This window comes from Lepidochelys kempii, chromosome 1 (genome assembly GCF_965140265.1).
Source record: "Lepidochelys kempii isolate rLepKem1 chromosome 1, rLepKem1.hap2, whole genome shotgun sequence".
NCBI classification, from domain to species: domain Eukaryota; kingdom Metazoa; phylum Chordata; order Testudines; family Cheloniidae; genus Lepidochelys; species Lepidochelys kempii.
Window position 1 is genome coordinate 99,368,116 of NC_133256.1, and position 21,861 is coordinate 99,389,976.

At 39.3% G+C, this 21,861-nt stretch overlaps 1 protein-coding gene across 13 annotated transcripts in view; it reads left to right on the plus strand.

Moving 5' to 3' along the window:
- PCCA (propionyl-CoA carboxylase subunit alpha) overlaps positions 1-21,861 on the plus strand; it is a 420,612-nt gene that overhangs the window by 61,447 nt on the left and 337,304 nt on the right. For all 13 annotated transcript variants that reach the window (XR_012159457.1, XM_073348756.1, XM_073348763.1 and 10 more), the window contains 2 exons: positions 15,183-15,296; positions 19,428-19,481. Coding sequence is in view for 12 of the 13 variants with exons in the window: in XM_073348756.1 (XP_073204857.1) it covers positions 15,183-15,296; positions 19,428-19,481 (168 nt within the window). In the remaining variant the exon portion in view is untranslated. The remainder of the gene's footprint in view (positions 1-15,182; positions 15,297-19,427; positions 19,482-21,861) is intronic.

Consider the following 21,861-nt stretch of genomic DNA (forward strand, 5'->3'; position numbering starts at 1 on the left):
TGAACAAACTGGAAGCTAATGATCAGGTAAATGAAGATAGACTACATTAGTGTAGACAAAGTAGCAAGGACCTTGGGGAAGAGTTTATCAAAATTTCATGGGGGTTATTTGAATGTTTTACATCTAATGGTTCAGTTTTATTCATTCAGTTATGAGCCATAGGTAAAATTCCTAATATAAGAATACTTCACCAACTATCCATTTTGTTTCCATGGCATTTGTTGATTTCTACATTTGGTTGAAGTGTGCCTGCTTTAGGATTAGAGATATCTTACTGTTTTCATAAAATTTGGATACTTGCATACAACAGAGGGAACTGCTAGTTAAATTGTATTAAAGAATCATAGCAAGGGTTGTAAGGGGTTTTATATATGTGATAAAGTACTGAAAATCACCTATACTTTTTGCTTTCCCTGTATTTCCATCTCACACTTGGTCATTTATTCTCTTAAATATTTTTGGGTTGCTAGAACACTGAACGCACATGGATAGTCTTGGATATCTCTGTGGCCTTTGTAATCTGCATCTGCAGTGTCACAGCAGGTACTTAACAAAGATAGTGGTTTCCTAATGCAATTTAAAAGTAATGGGATGCATAAGTCATTACTGAAATATTTATTTCTAAAAACCTATTGTGTGCATATTTATCATAATGTTTCACATGACAGTGAAGTTACAAAACCGGCTGAATATAATTTAGCTACACAATCCCTTAAATCATTGGCTGGTGGCCACAGTGTGGTACTCTTACTGTTAGCAATTAATCTCCATGTTACTTAACTTGCTGCAAAATTATCAAATATGCTTGCTTTTAAAAATGTCTTAAATTTACTCCTATCCATTTATCAATAAACATGTATTAACAGTATGTCAAGCCTCAAATTTCTTCATGACTAACCAGCATTATTCAAGGTAAATGATCTAACTAAATGCAAACAGAATTTAAGTAACTTTAAGAATAGATTCCTGTTTTTTCTCTCCAAGATTTCCTTCATTAATTTAATCAAACCATCATTGCAAAATCATTAGGCAGGCTAGAATTTAAATATATGGCTTTAGTGTATGTTTGTATTTTACTTTTTTGTGTCCCATTCATCCCCCTCCTCCTCCCCAATTCTTTGGTGAAAGTGAGTAGGCTAGAATCCCTGTCAGGAATTTGTCCACATTAATATGGCTCATCAGAGACATTATATTTAATTGGAGAGCCTGTGGTATAGTAGCAGGAGGCTGAAGGGAATTATTTAGCATTAGCAATGGCTCATCTGGGAGTTGTGCACTAATCAAGGAGCTTGTGTGTTAGCTGTGGGGATGATGGGAATTATGACGATTATGACATGTTAGCACATGTCTGTATGAGAACTGGACAGGCAATGAGTTAATCAAGAAGTATATTAAATGACTCTCATGCTGTTTCCTTATTACTCTGTATCCTGTCTGTCAGGTTGTGTACTTCAAAAACTGACAAAATTGAATATATGGTTTTTGCAGGTAAAGTAGTTACCGTTGTTTCCCCCACAACCCCAAAAAAAAGGAAAAAAAAAAACAAACCCTTCTCGCCATGCTTTTGAAGCATATGCATATAGACTTTTTAACCCTTTTTAAAATGGAAAGCAATTCACATATTTCAGTAAACTATTAATATTTAACACTTGGCAGCTACAGGCAAATAAAAGCATTAATCTTTTCCACCATCAAAATGCTCCAAACCTTGCGAAAAAAATTCCCCTTAGCTGTAGAGGGTGGTCTGTTTGTGTGCCAGGTAGACCCATTCTGTGCCCAGCATGGGTAGAGGCATCCATTTCATATCTGTCATGAAACTATCAGTTAGAAATGCTAGAAATGTACATGTTTCCAGGAAATAGAACTAATAAATTGAGTTCATTTTAAAAAATAAATTGAAATGTTGTCTAAATCCGCAAGCGGACTGGATTAAATCTGTAGGCAAACTTATCTTAGAGTTACTGTAGAGATGAGCTCACACAATTTTTTTTATTATTGTAAGCACTGCCAAATTTAATAAAACTTTCTACCAAACTGTGACCTTCATGTATTAACTTAATTAAAGCAGTATCATGGATAGTACTCAAAGTGTTAACCTGTAGGAGGTTGTTATTGAAATCCATTATCTATGGAGTCAGTATTAGTGGTCAGCAGCATCAGAAGTAAAACTGCAAGTAAGACACTCCCTTGGGTGCTGTGAGCTCAGCAGGTTAAACTGTCAAAGCTTCTTAAAGGACTGATAGTTAAACCCCCTGGAGTTATAGGTAAACCAATCATTTGCCATCAGCAGGGAATATGACTTTATTTAGCAGGCAGAAAAAAATTAAATGGTAACAGGAAAGAGGATTTAGTCAGAACCCTCATATTTGCAATACTAGGTTATGTATATACTGTGTACTTTGGCAAATCTTCCTTAGAATTCTAGGTTTCTTTTTTTCTTCAACAGGAAATTAGTTATTTTAGCAATGTTTTATAAAATAGATTGAATAAGCTGTTAAGTCATATATAACATTTTAAAAGTCTATGCATGTTGTAAAAAAGGAAGAAAAAATCGCCTTTTTAAAAAGGGGGGGAGTTGTCAATATGTAGAAGTCCTAATTTATAGGAAATTGTTACAGAAAGGAAAATAGTATAAATTTGCAGACATAGGTTTACTGAAGTTTGTATATATCCTCTTTATGAAATGTTGAACACGTTATTTATTGATATTTTTTGTACATGTTTTAAATATATTAATGCTATTCTGTACAGGCCATAAAACATACATGATAAATATCACAAAGAAGGTAACATTCTTACTAAAATTTTTGTATTTCCACCTTTATGTTTTATGTTTTAAACATGCAACCTTATGGTCCCATAGGAAGGCAGTTGTTTTGCATTTATGTTCCTTATTTCTCTCTCTTTGTAAAGGAAAATGATTTTTTTAAACTGAACTGTAATATTTTAGATGGTCCCAATTAATCTATAAAGCTAACACTTCTGATCTGAAGTGTGTAAATGGAAACGAGAGCTGAGCACATGCTTTTGTGATGACCAGTAAGAGGTTGGATCTGGGACTATGCTAAACTCTAATAATCTTGGCAGTTGTCTGCTGGGAATGCTCCAAGTGATTCTCTACCTCCCCCCCCCCCGTGATTTTATGACACTTTAAACTGACCGTTTTCATTTTTTATACTTCACTGTTGGATTATATAGTATTCCAAAATGAACACTGTTTAAATATCAATGACCTGTTTCTGCACCACTTTCAGAGTGGTGCAATTCTGTTGAGCCATACCAGCGAGATTAGATAATGCAATGGACAATAAGGCTCAGCTGTTCTTGAGCTGAGTCTGCTGAGGCACAACTATGTGACAATATTTTTACCTTGGGGAATTTGTTCAAAAAGCAAGTGAAAAGGGGGAGGTTCGGGTTTATAATGGAAACTGCTCAATAAACTTAGTTGTATTAACTGTAACATTGACTGCAAAATGAATACAGTATTTTTTGGCAACTTTGGAGTTTCATTGTCGTCATGATCAGAGAATCTCAAAAATTTGCTGCTCTTGCAATGACCACAGGACTTATAATGTGGGGAAGGAGGATTGGAAAATTCTTTTTTTTTTTGTAAAGGCTCTGTTGGCTGGTGCAGAAGGGGCTGGGCCCTGGCCTCTCCCGGGCCCTGGCTCATCTGACCTCTGTTAGGGCATCTTGTGCCACTGTACAGGGTAGACTCACCCAGTGGTGGTACTAGCACAGCAAGGACCAGAATTTGGAGAGAGGACAGTGGGCCCCAGGCACTGTCCCTCCACATGTGCTCAGCAGAAGATAATTCAGCCTGGCCCTAAAATTTGAGGTTGTGGTAATGATCAACTAGTGATCTGTAAACCCGTTTCACCAGTGTTCCGTTACACAGCAATTACAGCATTACATGCAACTCCAGATACAGGCTTGCTTGTTGACTTTTAGGTCTATGGAGAGATGGCAGTGTGTGTTTGGGCAGCATAGCGCAAACTCTGTAAGTTCTGCGGTGTTATGGGTGAAACAGAGTCCAGTATAATGCTTTAACTAGCATTGTTTAGCTACTATATGTTGCTTATAAAACTAGAAAAAATAAAATAATACTGCATGAAACAGCGTTGTTTGTTGTGTCTCCCTCCTCCCCCCCCCCAACCCCCATTTTCTAAGGCTTTGTCTGCACTACAGCTTTTATCCATGTTTTTAACTGGTTGGTGACATGGTTGACTGAAAATGGTTTGTCCCGGCTAACTTACATGACTCCGTTAATAACTATGACAGTGAACCGTGTTATCCCTTCTTGCGCAACTACGTGGGCTGTAGCATGATGGTTATCCTGTAGCTTGGTTTTAATGCTGTCCTTTCCTAGGAGAAAGGGGATCCCCTAACTGACCATGTAACTGGTGAGTCTGGTTCTTCCCCTCTCATATCTGGTAGAGATTCCAGGATGCATTTCTCCATATGATGCTCTTTGTGCTTGACTGCTAGGTGCTCTGTGGTCACCTCCTGGAAGGCGCTGTGCAACAGCTACCTAGCCTGTAGTGGAGTACGCTGGTGCAAATACAGTTAGATCCTGTGGTAAAATCAGACCACATATACTGAATTGTGTTGACTTCTTAGCTGCATGTCTCTGCCAGCTATGAAACTCTACTCCTGTAAAATATTTACTTTTTTTAGAATGTGGTTCTACTGTGAAAAGTTACTCCAAAAACAGCATGCCACCCGGTTCCTGGTTTACCGTGCTCCAGTGTCTTCCAAAGCACATTTACTCGGTTGACAAGTATAAAGATGGTTTTTGTAACAGCCAGTGTTGCAAACTCTTTTTGGGTTCTGAAAGTCAAGCTGTGTTCTTTCTTGCTTTTACATCAGCACTAGTAATGAAGATTCTGCAGGCCTATATCTGCCCTCAGAATGCTATATGGAACTCCATTACCTTCAAATTCGCCTGCTAACTTCATTAACAATTCTGACGCTTCATGAGCCAGAAAAGAACTCAGCCCAGTCTCCTATAATTTTGTTGGTTCTGCAGGACTAAAGAAGTGAAGAGTATCAAAATAACTGAAAACACACATGGAACAAATCTTTTGAATGAGAAGGTAACTTTTCAGAGTAGAACGACTCTTTGAGCACCATAAATGCTAAGCTTCAGTGAAAATTGTATTGTGAGGTCATAGTTTAATAAGACATTTAGATATCGGCTTTAAGATTTTGGTTTAAGAAGAATGACAATATACTGAAGCACAGGAAAAGTTTTTATATGAAGTACATTTAATGAATCAAAAGTTTGTATAGACTGCTGTGGAACAATGGCTTTCCTATTTAAAAAACGGTGTACTTGTATGAATATAGTTTTGGATGGCATTCATCTTTAAACATGAGAACAAACTGGTTTACTATTTAAATTGAATATTATATATAAAAGACATCACAAATATTCATTCACTGAACGCCAAAAAGGATGCCAGGTGCTACTACACGCCTGGTAGAAAATGTCCTGGACCATGCCCAAAAAGCTTATAATCAAAGGCACTGATTCTGTAATTTAGTCTGTGTGAGCTGACCCTCCATTTAACTCACTGGTGCTTTGAGAATGAGTGCAGGGGTCTGCCTGAGAACAACTTGTAGCATCGGGGGGCTAAATTTTTGTGGAAATTTTCTGGTGTGTGTGTGTGTGTGTGTGTGTGTGTGGGTGTTTGTTTTGTTTTAATTGCCCTAGTTTACATAGACCATCTCAATCTGTGCTCAGGCAGCGTGACTGCAATACTACAAGGTGGGATCACACTTATTACTGAAACATCTCAGGCAAAAGTCATGGGATAATTGATAGGATAGAACTAGCTTTGTTATGCAGTACTGTTATTGATGACATTGGGTAAGCATTCTGTGGTAAAGAGTGAGCTTGGCTACAGTGCTCTAGAAGGTCATGTTGCTGCTTATGAATTAGTTCTGACACAGGCATGAGCATAACCTGATGCAGGCTTTCTTCCCTTCCAAAGAACCACTGTGTCAAATATGATTAATTTTAAGACCCTTGCTTTATTCACTCTACTAAATATTCATATTTATTTAAATAAAATAAACCATTTTTATCAGACTTCACTAAAGAATCCAAAAGTTGGAATGTTTTTTTCCCCATATGAAACAGGACATTTCTGTCACAAGTAGCTTGGGATGTTCACCCTTTTTTGACTTGCATGCATTTAAAGTGCATATCTGTTCAAAAGAATAACAGTCCTGCCATGCAGAAGGTATAGGCTCTCAATATGAAGCAGAAGCACAGTGTTTCTTCCCTGCTTATTGTATCTTCCTTTTTAAAGAAGGATGACTCCAAATTGGGCATTCCATCTACTCTCATTGTTGAAATCTGTGGGTTTTGGCCCCTCTCTAAAATCTGGACGCACCACTAAACCAGCCTGAACTATGGGATAAGAAAACTGGTTTTACTTTCCTGACTATTTGGTGTGAGACTGCTAATCAAGGACCTGCTCCTTAAGACTACTGGGCATATTGTCTTTTATTGAGTAGTGCCATTGGCTTGGATGGGACTACTCGCATAAATAAACGCTGTGCGCCAAATAAGTGCTTGCAGGACTGGGCCCTTGAAAACCAATTTTACTAAAATTACACCTTTTTTGTGTGCAGACTCTCAGTTTAGATTGTTTACGCTTCAAAATAGCACTGCAGTTTGATCTACTCATGATGACTTCAGGCTTGACTTGTTTTATACGCATAAATGAATTTTATATAGGTTTTTTGAAATGCTGACTAAAAGTAAGTGTGGAATATGTGCGATATTTGTACTAGTAGTCTTTCACAGTTCAGCTTCTCACAGAGTTTAGAAATAATTCCAGTATTTCATGTTAGGGTTAAATACCACCACACAATTGAAGAAGAGCTCTGTGTAAGGTTGAAAGCTTCTCTCTCACACTAACAGAAGTTGGTCCAATAAAAGATATTACTTCACCCATCTTACCACACAATTATGGCATTTATCTCAGTGGATAGATAGGGCTTTAAAAACTATTTAGTATTCTAGACTGTATTTTCTTTGTGTGTGTGAGACAGAGAGAAATGAGGTATATTTTTTGCAAAGAAGGGAATTCAAACTTAATTTGCATTGTTTATTATTTTGGAGTTTTCCATGCCCATTTTTTTTTTTTAAGCTACCTTACAAAGGGTTTACTCATTAGCCCCATTTTATGGTTTGAATTAATTGTAGTTTGTCTTGCTGAGCTGTATTACTCAGTTTGGGTCAATTGGGTGAACCCACTTATATTGGAACAACATCCGTTGGCGCGTAATACTGATTTGAACTAAAAAGGAGTATGACTTGTTTGATTAGATTTTTGTCCAAACAACAGTCAAGATCCCATTTATTTAGCATACCAAACAGAGGTGTTCTGATAGAATTATCGTTACTTTTCAGATCTGGCAAAGACTGACTATGTATACAAATATGAAATATGGTAGTAAACTATAGAATCCAATATGGACAGAGGGAGTGGAAAAACTAGCAGCCACTTAGTGTAACCGTGTGTCCTTCAGCAGCATAAAATTCCGCATACGAAGACCTGCGGATACAAAGGGTGACGTAGTCTGAAAAGCTGGGACACTCAGGAAGCCCAGACATTTATCTCCTGAGGGATTGGGTGGGTGTGGGTGTTTTTTTAAATTTTTTTTAATTAGGCATTTGCACTCAAATAATTGGCATCTGTCATATGGTAAACATCAGCAGCTGTCTGAAGTGCAAGACTTGTGTGAAAGCAATGCAGGTGATATTGGCACTTTGGATTAAAAAGCTGATCAGATATGTGTTTTCCCTCTTTTCCACCCTCCCTGCAAATTAACTTTCACTTTTTACAAAGAGTAGGTGGGAATTACCCTAAGGAGAATGAGGAACACACTTCTGTGTCATGCCATGCCACCTATATAAATAAATATGATCTGTGTGAAAGAAATGAAGGCCTTTATAGTCAATGTATACTTGTTGTATTATAAGCTATAATTTACATTAGGCATCTGACTTTAAAAGTATTTTCATTTTATAGACCATAAACAGTGTTGAAGTCAAGTTATAAGTGTTTCCATTCAAGTTGAAGTGTTCACATTATATATATGTACACCCACTTATCCCCAAAAGTTTCCATATTTAGAAAAATAGTTTTGATCACTGGTTTTGAAAACACTGTGCTGCGGTGTGTGTGTGCACACATATTAGTCATTTGGAGCAATTGAATGACTTAATGGTGAAGAAGACTACATTTATTCTGCAAAGTTAAACTCTAAATCTCAAGAGATTGTACATAAATCCTGGACATAAAACCTGCCACTTGTGACCCCCTATCCTATTGTGTTTCTATAAATAAGATCTATAAATAAGGGGCTATCTGCAGATATGAAACTAGGAAAAACAAACCATTCTCCTTTTCCAAGACAAGTCACTGGGACAATTAGTCAACACAGATTGGGTATGGCATAGCTGGACAACAGTGTGTACTGGCATCAAATCATACAAATATTTTAGTACCTTCTATTAATAGTAACTAGCCACGACAACCTAGAAAGTTATCCAGATGAACTGTGCCAGTTACTTCATCATAGATTTTTGGATCAGATTAAGTGTCTTCAGTATCACTTTCTGGAATTTTGGAAACAGTGCTTCCTGAGTTTTCTGCAAAAGAATATTCGGTCATTAAAGAATTTCATCTTTGAAGAAGTCTTTGTTTAGTAATCAAAGGTTGTGCTTTCTATTTAACCTTACTGGATGTTATGCACCCTCGTTGGGTGCACTTGCTGTTCGTGGCACCTTGTCTTGGTTGCTCTGGGGATTAGCACTGACGAGGTGTTTTGCCCTCCTCTGATGGTGTCTCTCCTGTCGTCCTCTGGCCAGCTGCCACGCAAGGGGCTTCCTCTTTTTGACTTGGCCCTCTGGTCTGGTCATCATGTATGTTTCCCCTCCCGGGTGGTGTATCAAAGTCCCTCCATACAAAATAGCAGTCTTCCCTTTACTACTCTGACCGTGCCATTCCTGCAGAGGTTAGTAGGGGAACCCAGATCCACCTTCTACTCCAAGTCCCAGCTCAGGAGCCCCCCGCCACATGCTCCCTGAGCACCAGGCCGGCCCCAGCGTTGGGCTGAGCCAGTGCAGTCCCGTCCCCCGTCCCCCCCCCGGCCAGAGTTTAGCTGGGCCCAGAGTTATGGGCAGCCTCCCCGAGCACCAGCTCCTCCTGACCCTGAGGGTCCGCTGAGCAGCCAGCCCTAGCAGTGCGGCGAGAAGCAGGGAACCTTTGGGGGTGGGGAGTGGAGTGGAGGAGGCGGTGGGGGTCTCCAGTTGTCCAGCAGCGGGTCAGCGGCAGCGCCAGGGAAGGCTATTATAGCTGCTGCCCGTGTGTAGTGTCTTGCTGCTGGAGCTTTTCCCCGCCACAGGGAAGGACGCTCTGACGGTGGGGAAACGCTCTGGTGAGGGGTGTGTGTGTGTGTGTGTGTGTGTGTGTGTGTGTTGGGAAGGGGATGGGAGTGTGGGAAGGGAGGCGGCGGGGAAAGGCTCAGGCAACTCTCTACTCCTGAAGCCTTTCCCCAAAACAGGGCCTTTCCTTACTGCCATGAGGGGCTCCAGCAGTGGGGGAGCTGCTGAATCCTTTCCTCATTGCTTCCTTCTCTGCCAGAGCCTTTCACTGACACATGTAGCTACTACAGACTCCTGCCAGTGGAGTATAGGGTAGATGTAGCTTTATTGGCTGAGTAAACAAGGAACTTTGTCTTCTGAAGAGGAATTGTATTTATGGCCTTTTCATCGTGACAGTGCTGCTGTTGTGAGATTTATGGCGCCATGCTCTTTATAACATGAAGACTAGGGGGAATAAACGCATAGATTGTAGTTCTTTTCTAGTGTCTAAAGTATCTTATTGCATACGTGGCTGCTCTCATGAGTTCTTAACTATAAAGATGTGATATGTCCAAAAGTTGTTTGTTCTGGAGGATGGCAATTCAACTTGGAGTTGTTGCAAGATCAGAATTCCAGAAAAGTGAGCTGTAGCTCATGAAAGCTTATGCTTAAACAAATTTGTTAGCCTCTAAGGTGCCACAAGTACTCCTTTTCTTTTTTAGAGATCAATACGTGGCCATGACAAACTTTCACAAGATCAGTTTTTCCCCTTGTGTGGTGATGGGGCATGCCTCACAAGCTGCATTTTTGGCTGTGACATGGCACAGTTCAGGTGGCATGCTTTTTTTAAAAAATCAAAAGAACATACCTTACACTGTAAGAAAAGGCAAGTTATGCTTCATGTCTTTGGCCCTACCAAATTCAGGGTCCATTCTGGTCAATTTCCCAGCCATAGGATTTTTAAAATTGTAAATTTCATGATTTCAGCTATATAAATCTGAAATTTCATGGTTGTTACAATCTTACTTCAAGATTTGTAAAAGCATTTTCCATTCGGATGTTTCTTGGATACTTAATTAAAAAACATTTAAATAGAATGATTATGCCTAAATAAACTTCTCTTATGGTTGAACTACTAATTAAATATAGAATATTTTCCATAATGGATTTGTCATGGATGTGGGGATTGGGAAGAAATAATGCTGTGGTTGAGTATAATCTGTTGATTGATGTATGGATCCACGCTCACAGGAGTATCACAAACCCACATGGTGTCACAGGTTGCTAAATTTTGCCTTTAAATCTGAGTTAGCTGAAAGATGTGTGGTATCACATGTTGCTAGATCTTTTAGCTACCCTTTTGAAGAAACTCTAGTGTCTTATGCCAACCATGACACGAAATATTTAGTCATTATGAAACGTGTTCTAGATATGTTAATTTTGGAGAGTATAAGCAGCTTGTACATAGGTGTAAGACATGACTTGGTAAAGTATCATTTTGTTTTTTTGTTTTTTGTTTTGTGTCCCCCCTCCACCCCCCATTAGCATCTTAGGACCCTGTATCTATTTGAAATACATAGGTTGGAGGGAGGATAGTTCAACATTGTTAAAGTTTAGAGCAGAAACCGTCAGGCACCTCAAAAACATACATTCTTCCACTTGTTGGTACTTTCCACCTGTAGAGCTGAGATTAAATTGATGTTCTAATAATTTAAACTAATCAAAGTCCAAACAGTTTCAACAGTTGTTTAAAAACCAGGTTTTTTTTTTTCATTTGAAAGTAAATGAAGGGAAACAATTACTCCCTTGCAAAGTTTAGCATGAAATAAGTTATGGCTAAATTTAAAAAAGAAAACCAAACACACACTCAGTATAGGCATTTATAACTGACAAGCTAAAGCCACTTGAATTTCAGAGGAGACTGCTGAAATTCACAATGCTTACAAAGAGAAAAGTATTGGATTCTTCAAGAAATGTAGAAAATCTGCATGTATGTATGTTTCTGGTTTCTTCAGAGAAGGGACCTTGCAGTATTACCGTGAATGTCTTTGCTCATCATTGTGTGGTAACTTGAAAGGTGCTATTGTAATGTAGATACAAATAATGACTTTGTAATAGTTACCTGTAATTGTGGGTACTCTGTAGGTTTAGATATTACTATCATATTTCAATATAACTTGCCATATGTTATGTAATTTATTCATGGTACACGACATGAACAAACTCATCATGATCCAGTGTGTTACATAATAAGTAAAATGCCTGCCTTAACAGGTATTAGAGGGATAGCACATGAATGCTAGTATGAAATTGGTCTTTAAAGTTGGATGACTAGAGCCAGTAAATAATCAGCTATATAAAAGGTTCATGCCCCTTCAGTTACTCAATTCCTTCAGTTACTCAAGCGGCTGCCATTAAAGTCAACAAATGCTGACATTCATGCCAGAGGGTGGCATGAAAAGCTCTTTGGCTTCGCATGCAGAGAGTCTCTGCTTTGTGCGCCATGCCAGAGCAGAACAGGCAAAATGAAACTAATAAAGGATGTTGTCAATTCTACTTTTTTGCTATGCCTACACATGGGGTAGAGCGAAGGAGGGGGAGGACTGAATTGATGCTGAACTCTGAGCAAGGGATGGGGAAGATGCCAGCAATTAGGGAAAATTTGGGGGAGGTGGAGGGAGAAGGGAAACAACCAGAAAACAAGGGGGAGGGGGAAAAAGAAGTGAGCAGGGAATGCTAAGGGAGGAGAGGAGCTGAAAGAAGAGAAGAAAAAAGGAGAAATAAACACAGAAATGTCACTTTTGACTCAGTTCACAGTAGTTCTAATGAATGCAGTTCTGTGTTTGAGTGTCTGTATCGCTTTTGTGGGTTTTTTTTTTTTTTCCCTTTTGGTATTCAAAAAAATGATCATCTAACTTTTTGTCATAAGATTATATGTTACTGTAAGGAAAGCCTCAATCCTGCCAACATTTACCTGCTTAACTTCACTCACCTGAATAGTCTCATTTAAGTCAGTAAGATTACATATGTTCTTGAAGTTTTAAACTTTGTACCATCTTGACAAACTGGAGAAATGGTTGAAAATAAATAGAATGAAGTTCAATAAGGACAAATGCAAAATACTGCACTTAAGAAGGAATAATCAATTGCACAGATACAAAATAGAAATGACTGTCTAGGAAGGAGTACTGCAGAAAATGGATCTGGGGGTTATAGCGGTTCACAAAATAAATAAAAGTCAAAAATGTAATGCAGTACTATTGCGAAAGAAACAAACATCATTCTGGGCTGTATTAGCAAGAAGAAGGAAGGAAGAGTCAAGAAATAATTCATCCACTCTATTCAGCACTGATCAGGCCACAACTAAAGTAAATACGTCCAGTTCTGCGCACCACACGTTGGGAAAGATGTGGACAAATTGGAGACAGTCCAGAGAGAGAAAAATGATTAAAGGTCTAGGAAACAAGACCTATGAGGAAAGGAGGGCGGGGGGGGGGGGGAATTGGGTTTGTTTAGTTTGGAGAATAGAAGAAAAGGCTGAGGGGGCACATGATAACATCTTCAACTATGTAAAAGGTTGTTGTAAAGAGAAGGGTGATAAATTGTTCTTTCTCCACCAGGACAGGATAAGAAGTAATGGACTTAAATTTCAGCAAGAAAGATGTAGATTAGACATTAGTAAAAAGTTCCTAACTGTAATAATAATTAAGCACTGGAACAAATTACCAAGGGAGGCTGTGGAATCTCGATCACTGGAAATTTTAAGAACAGGGTAGACAAACACCTGTCAGGAATGTTTGTGCAGGGGACTGGACAAGATGACCTATTAAGGTACCTTCCAGTATATGGTTCTATGGTAAGGATGCATGCAGGTTTTGGACCTTAAAATGTTCTTGCTCTTAGTGCTTAATGAAAGCTAGTGCATAAATTAATTTTGGCAATGTTTGTTCAAAATAATATATTACAATCTAAGAATTGTTTTCTGTGTGTTCAAATAGACATTATTAAAATCTCCTCCATAAAGACTTTATTTATAAAAAAGAAAAAAAAAGGTATAGTTGAATAACTACATAGTAAAACTTAAGTATTTGTCAGAAGCTGTGATGGTTCACATGTGGTAGATTAGAGATTCCAGAAAGTGAGGTGTGTTTGTAGATCCTGATTCAGGGAAGTATTTAAGTGCATGCCTAATTTTAAGCATGTGATTAGCCCTACTAATTACAATGGGACAAATCATATGCTTAAAATTAAGCATGAATTTAAGCACCTTGTTGAATCTGGGAATTAGGGTTTAATTCTCCAAACTAACTCTTAAAAGCCTGACTAAAAATGAGAAACAAAACTCAGGTTCAGAACAAACGCCCCTGTTACATCAGGAAATTGTGCTTCTGCTAGAAATGTTTTTACCACGTCTTCTTGAATGTTTGCTTCTCAAGCAAAATTTTGTGCCATTAAAATATTTTGGCTGCCTCTCTTGTTTTATATATATCTTCATGTATGTGTGCATTTCTCTACCATCTTTTTCCTTGAATAATCCTGTAATATGCAGAGGCAACATAAAAAGCAAACTGTTTTTATACATCACCATGTGAATTGACAACTTCATACTCTATTTACAATATAACATTATCATGCTGTTGGAGTAAGACTCCTAAAAGAAAATAAATCAAGGAACTGAAAGTATTCTAAATTTTGCTACTTACTTTCATGTATTTTAATGCCAGTGTCCAACAGCTAACTGTAATGTGTTAATTTAAAAAAAATATTTTGGCTGTAGTGTTTTTAAAATATTACCTGGAAGAAATAACAAACAGGTCTTCAGGTGTGTTGGATTTGTACTAATGCTGGAATGCCAGAACTGATATGTTAACATAGACACTGGCTTAAAAAAAATATTTTAATCATTTTGCAAATTGCAATTAAACGTTTCTCATTTATCAAATGTATGTATTTTTTTGAAAAAGAAAATATGTAGTTAAAAATCACCTTGGGACTCCCAAAGCAATGCAAAGATCACTGCTTAGTTGCAGTTTTATAACTTCTCTCCCAACCAAACGAAAACAACCTAGTGTGTTATGCAGATGACCCATTTACATTTCTCCAAAACATTTCTATTTAATTATTCCTATAAAATGTGGGGAAAACTTTCTTAGACTTCTGTATGTTAATATTTGACTTAAAAATGTATTTGACAATTGTACACGTGAATAAGGATACAATGGATCAGGAATCAAATATGAGCCTGCTTAAATAATTTTCAAGATTTTCTGGTTCACGTGTAGTGATATTGAACTCTTTAGTCATAGGCTTTAATTTGTGCATGGTGCTGACCTGATGCTGTGCAGGGACACTCACTGCATCCCTTCATTCAATTCACTCTAATTATCCCCAACTTCCTGGGGAGCCTGCTTGGAACTGGCCATGAATGTTTGTTGTTAAGTATTAAGATATTAGGCTACCCTGGTTACATGTAACAAAGTAGTTTTAGGCAGTGAATTTACATATAGATGATCAGTACAGGAAGCTGAAATTATATTTGTCATGATTTTATTTAATCAAATACAAAGTATATATTGAAATAAAACATTTTGACAGTGACTTAAGCTTGGGTCAAATGAAATGTGATTTAATGTTACTTTGAGTTCTTGTACATTGATGTTTAATTTCAGTGCACATTCTAGAAGTGGCTATGGTATGTTAATTATCTTTGAAACAATCAGATTTGTGTGCATATTTCAGGGTGGTGGTAATTATTTTTGCTGGGAGCATCTGTTAATGCAGAATTTTGCCTCTTCAGGTTCATGTGAAAATGGCGGATGAGGCTGTCTGTGTTGGCCCAGCTCCCACCAGCAAAAGCTACCTCAACATGGATGCCATCATGGAAGCCATTAAGAAAACCAGGGCCCAAGCTGTGAGTCTGAATGAGTCTATCTGCTGCAGCTGTTTCATATATAGAAAGCAGAAAAGCCAGAGTTTGTATTTAAAAAAAAAAGTGATTGAATATGCTATTCCAGTTAGTTCATGTCACATGAGTTAAATGTGGCCGAAATCGCTACTGGAAATCAAAGGCTTTGTAGCATCTGGCAGTTCTGGTCGCTGATCCTGCAGGTGGCTGCTGGATTCAGCTTTCACACCAGGGAGCAGCTTCAGTTCATTCCCAAATTTGCTTGGGGAAAAAAAACCCAATTAGTTTTGAGCACTAACCCTTTCCATGCCATAACAGCTTTTTTCTGATGTTTTTATAAATTGTGTCCAAAAAAGGCTTTTGTTTAAATTTGTTTTTAATCATTTTTAAAATTACACACACAATTACACTTGTGAAAAGGTAAATGGTGCATCCAATAATTATTTTTGTTGTTTCATAGTGTTCCACAAAATGCACATTAGCATAGACGGGTAAATATGGCTCCTGTTGTCTGCCCCCCTCCCATCCCAATGGGCTAGAGATCCAAAGTTTAACAGGGATTATATTGGAAAAACAAACATACATATAACTGATTGGAATAATGCTTTTTGCTGTGGTACCAGTGAATTAAATGCATTACTATGTACAAAAACATCTTTAAATAAAATTTGATGGATGGAATCAGTCAACACCAGTAATTACCCTGGAGTGGCTCAGTTAGTATTACTGTTTCTTTTGAAATAAATGTGTTTCAGTATGGTGCTTGCAAAAAAACCAAAACAAAAACCCTTTGAAATTAAATTTACAAATAGTACAGATGCTTACACTGTTTGAGACAACGAAGATAAAAATAGTTTATTCTATAATCTTTAGTCTGTCGGAATGTTTCTTTAGTTGACAGTTTATATAAAATAAAAAGTGCTGTTTTTGTGTAAATATGCAGAATTTTTATTAGAGTGGGGATAGCACGTGGGGATACATAATTTTGATCTGAGGACACATTGCTTTCGTCCCTGCTGAAAAAGCAGAGCACATTATCCCATTGATCACTAGCAGTGCTAGGAACATGAGAGGTGGTAGAACTTTTAATGGTAGACACTAGAACTACTGTTAACATCTTATGCTAAAACAATTTTTGGGAGGGAATAGGTGGGGCGGGTGGTTTAAAGAGGAAGAGAAAGGGTGTGGTTGAGGATACATGTTGAGATATCTGTAGTAGGAGAAGTGTGGCAAAAAAAGAAACAAAAAAGATCATAGAATATCAGGGTTGGAAGGGACCTCAGATGGTCATCTAGTCCAGCCCTCTGCTCAAAGCAGGACCAATCCCCAACTAAATCATCCCAGCCAGGGCTTTGTCAAGCCTGACCTTAAAAACCTTAAAGGAAGGAGATTCCACCACCTCCCTAAGTAACGCATTCCATTGCCTCTGTCACTAGGTTGCCTCCCTCATTCAGTAAGGGGCCCACGCTTTCCTTGACTTTCTTCTTGTTGCTAACATACCTGAAGAAACCCTTCTTGTTACTCGTAACACCTCTTGCTAGCTGCAACTGCAAGTGTGATTTGGCCTTCCCAATTTCACTCCTGCATGCCTGAGCAATATTTTTATACTCCTCCCTGGTCATTTGTCCAATCATCCACTTCTTCTAAGCTGCTTCTTTGTGTTTAAGATCAGCAAGGATTTCACAGTTAAGCCAAGCTGGTCACCTGCCATACTTATTATTCTTTCTACACATCGGGATGGTTTGTTCCTGTAACCTCAATAAGGATTCTTTAAAATACAGCCAGCTCTCCTGGACTCCTTTCCCCCTCATGTTGTTCTCCCAGGGGATCCTGTCCATCAGTTCCCTGATGCTTTTCAAGGTCTGCTTTTCTGAAGTCCAGGGTCCATATTCTGCTGAGCTCCTTTCTTCCTTGTGTCAGGATCCTGAACTCGACAATCTCATGGTCACTGCCTCCCCAGTTCCCATCCCTTACTTTTACTTCCCCTACTAATTCTTCCTAGTTTGTGAGCAGCATGTCAAGAAGAGCTCTGCCCCTAGTTGGTTTCTCCAGGACTTGCACCAGGAAATTGTCCCCTACACTTTCCAAGAACTTCTTGGATTGTCTGTGCACCGCTGTATTGATCTCACAGCAGATATCAGGATGATTGAAGTCTCCCATGAGAACCAGGGTCTGCGAGCTAGTAACTTCCGTTAGTTGCCAGAAGAAAGCCTCGTCCACCTCATCCCCCTGGTCTGGTGGTCTATAGCAGACTCCCACCATGACACCACCCTTGTTGCTCACACTTCTAAACTTAATCCAGAGACTCTCAGGTTTTTCTGCAGTTTCATACCGGAGCTCTGAGCAGTCATACTGCTCTTTTACATACAATGCAACTCCCCTACCTTTTCTGCCCTGCCTGTCCTTCATGAACAGTTTATATCCATCCATCCATGACAGTACTCCAGTCATGTGAGTTATCCCACCAAGTCTCTGTTATTCTAATCACATCATAATTCCTTGACTGTGCCAGGACTTCCAGTTCTCCCTGCTTGTTTCCCAGGCTTCTTGCATTTGTGTATAGGCACTTAAGATGACTTGCTGATCGTTCCACTTTCTCAGTATGAGACAGGAGCCCTCCCCTCTTACGCTCTCCTGTTCGTGCTTCCTCCCGGTATCCCACTTCCCCACTTACTTCAGGGCTTTGGTCTCCTTCCCCTGGTGAACCTAGTTTAAAGCTCTCCTCACTAGGTTAGCCAGCCTGCTTGCGAAGATGCTCTTCCCTCTCTTCGTTAGGCAGAGCCCGTCTCTGCTTAGCACTCCTCCTTCTTGGAACACCATCCTGTGGTCAAATAATCCAAAGCCTTCTCTCTGACACCACCTGCATAGCCATTCGTTGACTTCCACGATTCTCTATCCGGGCCTTTTCCTTCACAGGGAGGATGGACGAGAACACCACTTGCGCCTCAAACTCCTTTGTCCTTCTTCCCAGAGCCACGTAGTCTGCAGTGATCCACTCAAGGTCATTCTTGGCAGTATCATTGGTGCCCACATGGAGAAATTGGAAGGGGTAGCAATCTGAGGGCTTGATGAGTCTCGGCAGTCTCTCCATCACATTGTGAATCCTAGCTCCTGGCAAGCAGCAGACTTCTTGGTTTTCCCAGTTGGGGCTGCAGATAGATGACTCAGTCCCCCTGAGGAGGGAGTCCCCGACCACCACCACCTGCCTCCTTCTCTTGGGAGCGGTAGTCGTGGAACCCTCATCCCTAGGACAGTACATCTCATGCCTTCCAATCGGCGGAGTCTCCTTCTGCACCCTTCCCGCAGATGTATCATCTAGTCCACTCTCTGCATTAGTACCTGTGGAGAGAACATGAAAATGGTTGCTTATCTGTATCTGCATTGCTGGTACATGGATGCTCTCCTTTCTTCTTCTGGAGGTCACATGCTGCCAAACTTCTTCACCGTCCTTCTGTACCCACTGCGCAGCCTGCTCTGAATCTTCAGAATGTTGTGTCCGGAGAAGCATATCCTGATGTCCGTCCAGGAAATCTTCAATTTCTCTGGTGCAACGCAGGGTCAATACTTGTTTCTCCAGACCTTGAACCTTCTCTTCCAATATGGAGACCAGCTTGCACTTTGTACAGACAAAGTTGCTTCTGTCCTGTGGAAGAAAGACAGACAAACATGGCACATCCTGTGGAGGTAACAGCTGAACACTCCCCATTCATATTACCTTCCTTCTAAGAGCTTCTTCAGGTGCTGTAGTAACTACTCAGAGAAGCCTGCAAGATGAAAGCCTAAGTGGGCTCTCCTCTCTTAGCATCTCCACTGTTCACCGCTCAGCTGGTTCGCAGCTGACTGGCTTTTTATTCTCTGATCATATCTGTGCCTCTGGAGACAGTGCCTCCCTTCTGTCAAAGACAAGACGTGCTGCCTCCAGAAAAGCCAGTTCAGACAATGCATGTTAACAGATGTGATTTAGGAGACCCAAATCACTTAACCTATGCTGAGGACAATCAATCTTGAAATGTTGAACTAATTTAAATAATTGGTGAGACACTGTCTCACCTTGACATGTCCAACTGTCTGTGTATTGATTTCTAGTCTTTGAAACCTGACAAATTTTAAAACTCACCTTGGTTTTTATTTTCAAAGGTCCACCCAGGATATGGATTTCTTTCAGAAAACAAAGAATTTGCCAGGCGTCTGGTAAGGTGTTTTTTGTTTTTGTTTTGTTTTTCGTTCATGAATCTTTTGCAAAGCACTGGCATGGGAAGGTGTCATAAATGCAGTACATTAATTGGGAACCAGTGTCTTAGAAGACTGAGAACATTGTTGCAGCATATTTAGAGATTAAACTGCACATATTCCAGAACAGCACTCTAACATGAAGAGATGGATTGTGATTGAACATACCTGAAATATCAAAATATCAATTCATAGAACACTTAAAGGTTATATTAAAATAAAGGGATTCTGTCCCTGGGGGAGGGGGGCATTTTAATGGTATGTCTGGATTTTTGTGTTCTGAGAAGAGGATGGTGAGGATGTTGAAAGGATTTTCCCATTATAAATTTTATAATATTACTGAAAAGTATACATTTTCACATGTAATTAACTATGTTTTTATAATACAAAAGCTGACTGAATTTATTAAATTTATTTTAATGATTGAACCAAGGACTTAGTTCTGCCAATACTTTTATTAGGACTATTCAGTTGCATAAGAGTTTTTATGATTGGGCCTAGAATGAAAGAGCCAAATTCACGGTGAGGAGCTTGATTCTGCATCCACTGAAGACAATGGTAAATCCCACATTGTTTCTAGTGGTGTAGGATCTGGTAATTTAGTTTTATTATAGTCTGCTTCTCAACTTTCAGTAGAAAATTGTTCTTGTCTCCTTGGACCCAGAGAGTCATTAGAGCCAATGGGCAGAAGCTTCACTGTTCTTTACAAGGAATTCCTGTCTCAGACTTGACAAATTCACTACCCCTAATACACCACTCATAATTATTATTGGACGCATGTACATGTAATATGTCAGGAATAATGTAACTATACTTAAAACTATGCCTTAAGGTCTTGTCGGGAAAGTGAGTTATCGGCAATCATGTGTCTCTTTGCTGGCCAATTCAAGCAGGAGGGAGTTGATGCTCCTCTCTGCCTAGCTGTTTATGTAATGTTGCAATGGTAGACAATTGAGCAATACAACACAGAAAAGTCAGTGGAAAACCATCAGACAAACTATATACATTAAAACCATTTGGAGGTGAAAAGGGAACATTATAACAGTCAGGGGATTTCCCTGCTTAGGAATAAAGACAAAAGACCGCTGCAGTATATCCGGGGAGAAGGACACTGCATCCATTCACTGAGGAGACATCTTGTTGAGCGGAGGTTTTTCATGAAAAATTGGATCCTGGTTCCTGAGAAACCAGCCAACTTTGCAACAGACTGAACCTTTGGAGAGAGAACCTATTTTATTAGACAGGAAAGATAACTATTAATAAATGTAAGCCCTAGTTCACATTTTATTATTTTGTTTTGTATTTTAACCATTTCTTTCCTTCACTCTCTCGTTTTTAGTGGAGTTTGTTCTTTTGTAAATAAACCTACTTTTGTATTATAACTGCTGATAAGTGCTGTGCATTATACAGGAGTGGTAACCTCAGGTAAAACTGGTAAACAGGGGTACCATGTTCCTTTGGGAGTCGAGGTTTGGGAATTTCTGAGAGTAGCCAGTCTCAAGGGGCTGCATATCACAGGAGAACACTTCAAGGGACTTTGGGGAGTGGGGTGCACCTATTGTTAATCTGCAAGGCAAAAGCAAGCTGGCATAGCCCAGAGGAAAGTGCTTGAGAGGCTCACAAGCTGGTGGTGTTAGGGACCTAACCCCAGCTATCACAGGCAAGACTCCCTCTTGCTGGAGGCAGGAACTAACAAGGTGACTCTCAGTCCTGGGTACCCTGAGAACCATCACATCTCCAACCATGTAACTTGATTACGTTTTAATTGAAAAGTGTGATTTGTTTAAAGCTCACATATTTTAAGTAGTAAGGAATATTTGTTACCATTTTGAAATAAGTAATTAAGAGTATTTGTACCCTATTATTCATGTTTGAAGCATGAGTGTAAGGAAAATACAAGAATGGAGAAAAGTGTTGTGACATTACAGAGGATATTGGTAAATAGTCCTTGGTTTCCCTTGTCTTACCTGGTCTGTGCTCATTTTGTTCAGGATTCCAGCTGTAAGGTGGGGGAGGGAAAGGGCGGGGCTTAGTTGCCCTGGGTATCCAGCTTTAATGGATGCCATCCCGCCAGTAAGAAAACTTTAGTTGTAAGTGGAATACAGAACCCTTGCTATCTTTAATCACCATGCTGCAAAAAGCAGACAAATAAACAAGAGCACAGATTCTGCATGATGCTATATGCATCCTGAAAGTTGCTGAGCATCATAGAATCATAGAATATCAGGGTTGGAAGGGACCTCAGGAGGTCATCTAGTCCAACCCCCTGCTCAAAGCAGGACCAATCCCCAATTAAATCATCCCAGCCAGGGCTTTGTCAAGCCTGACCTTAAAAACTTCT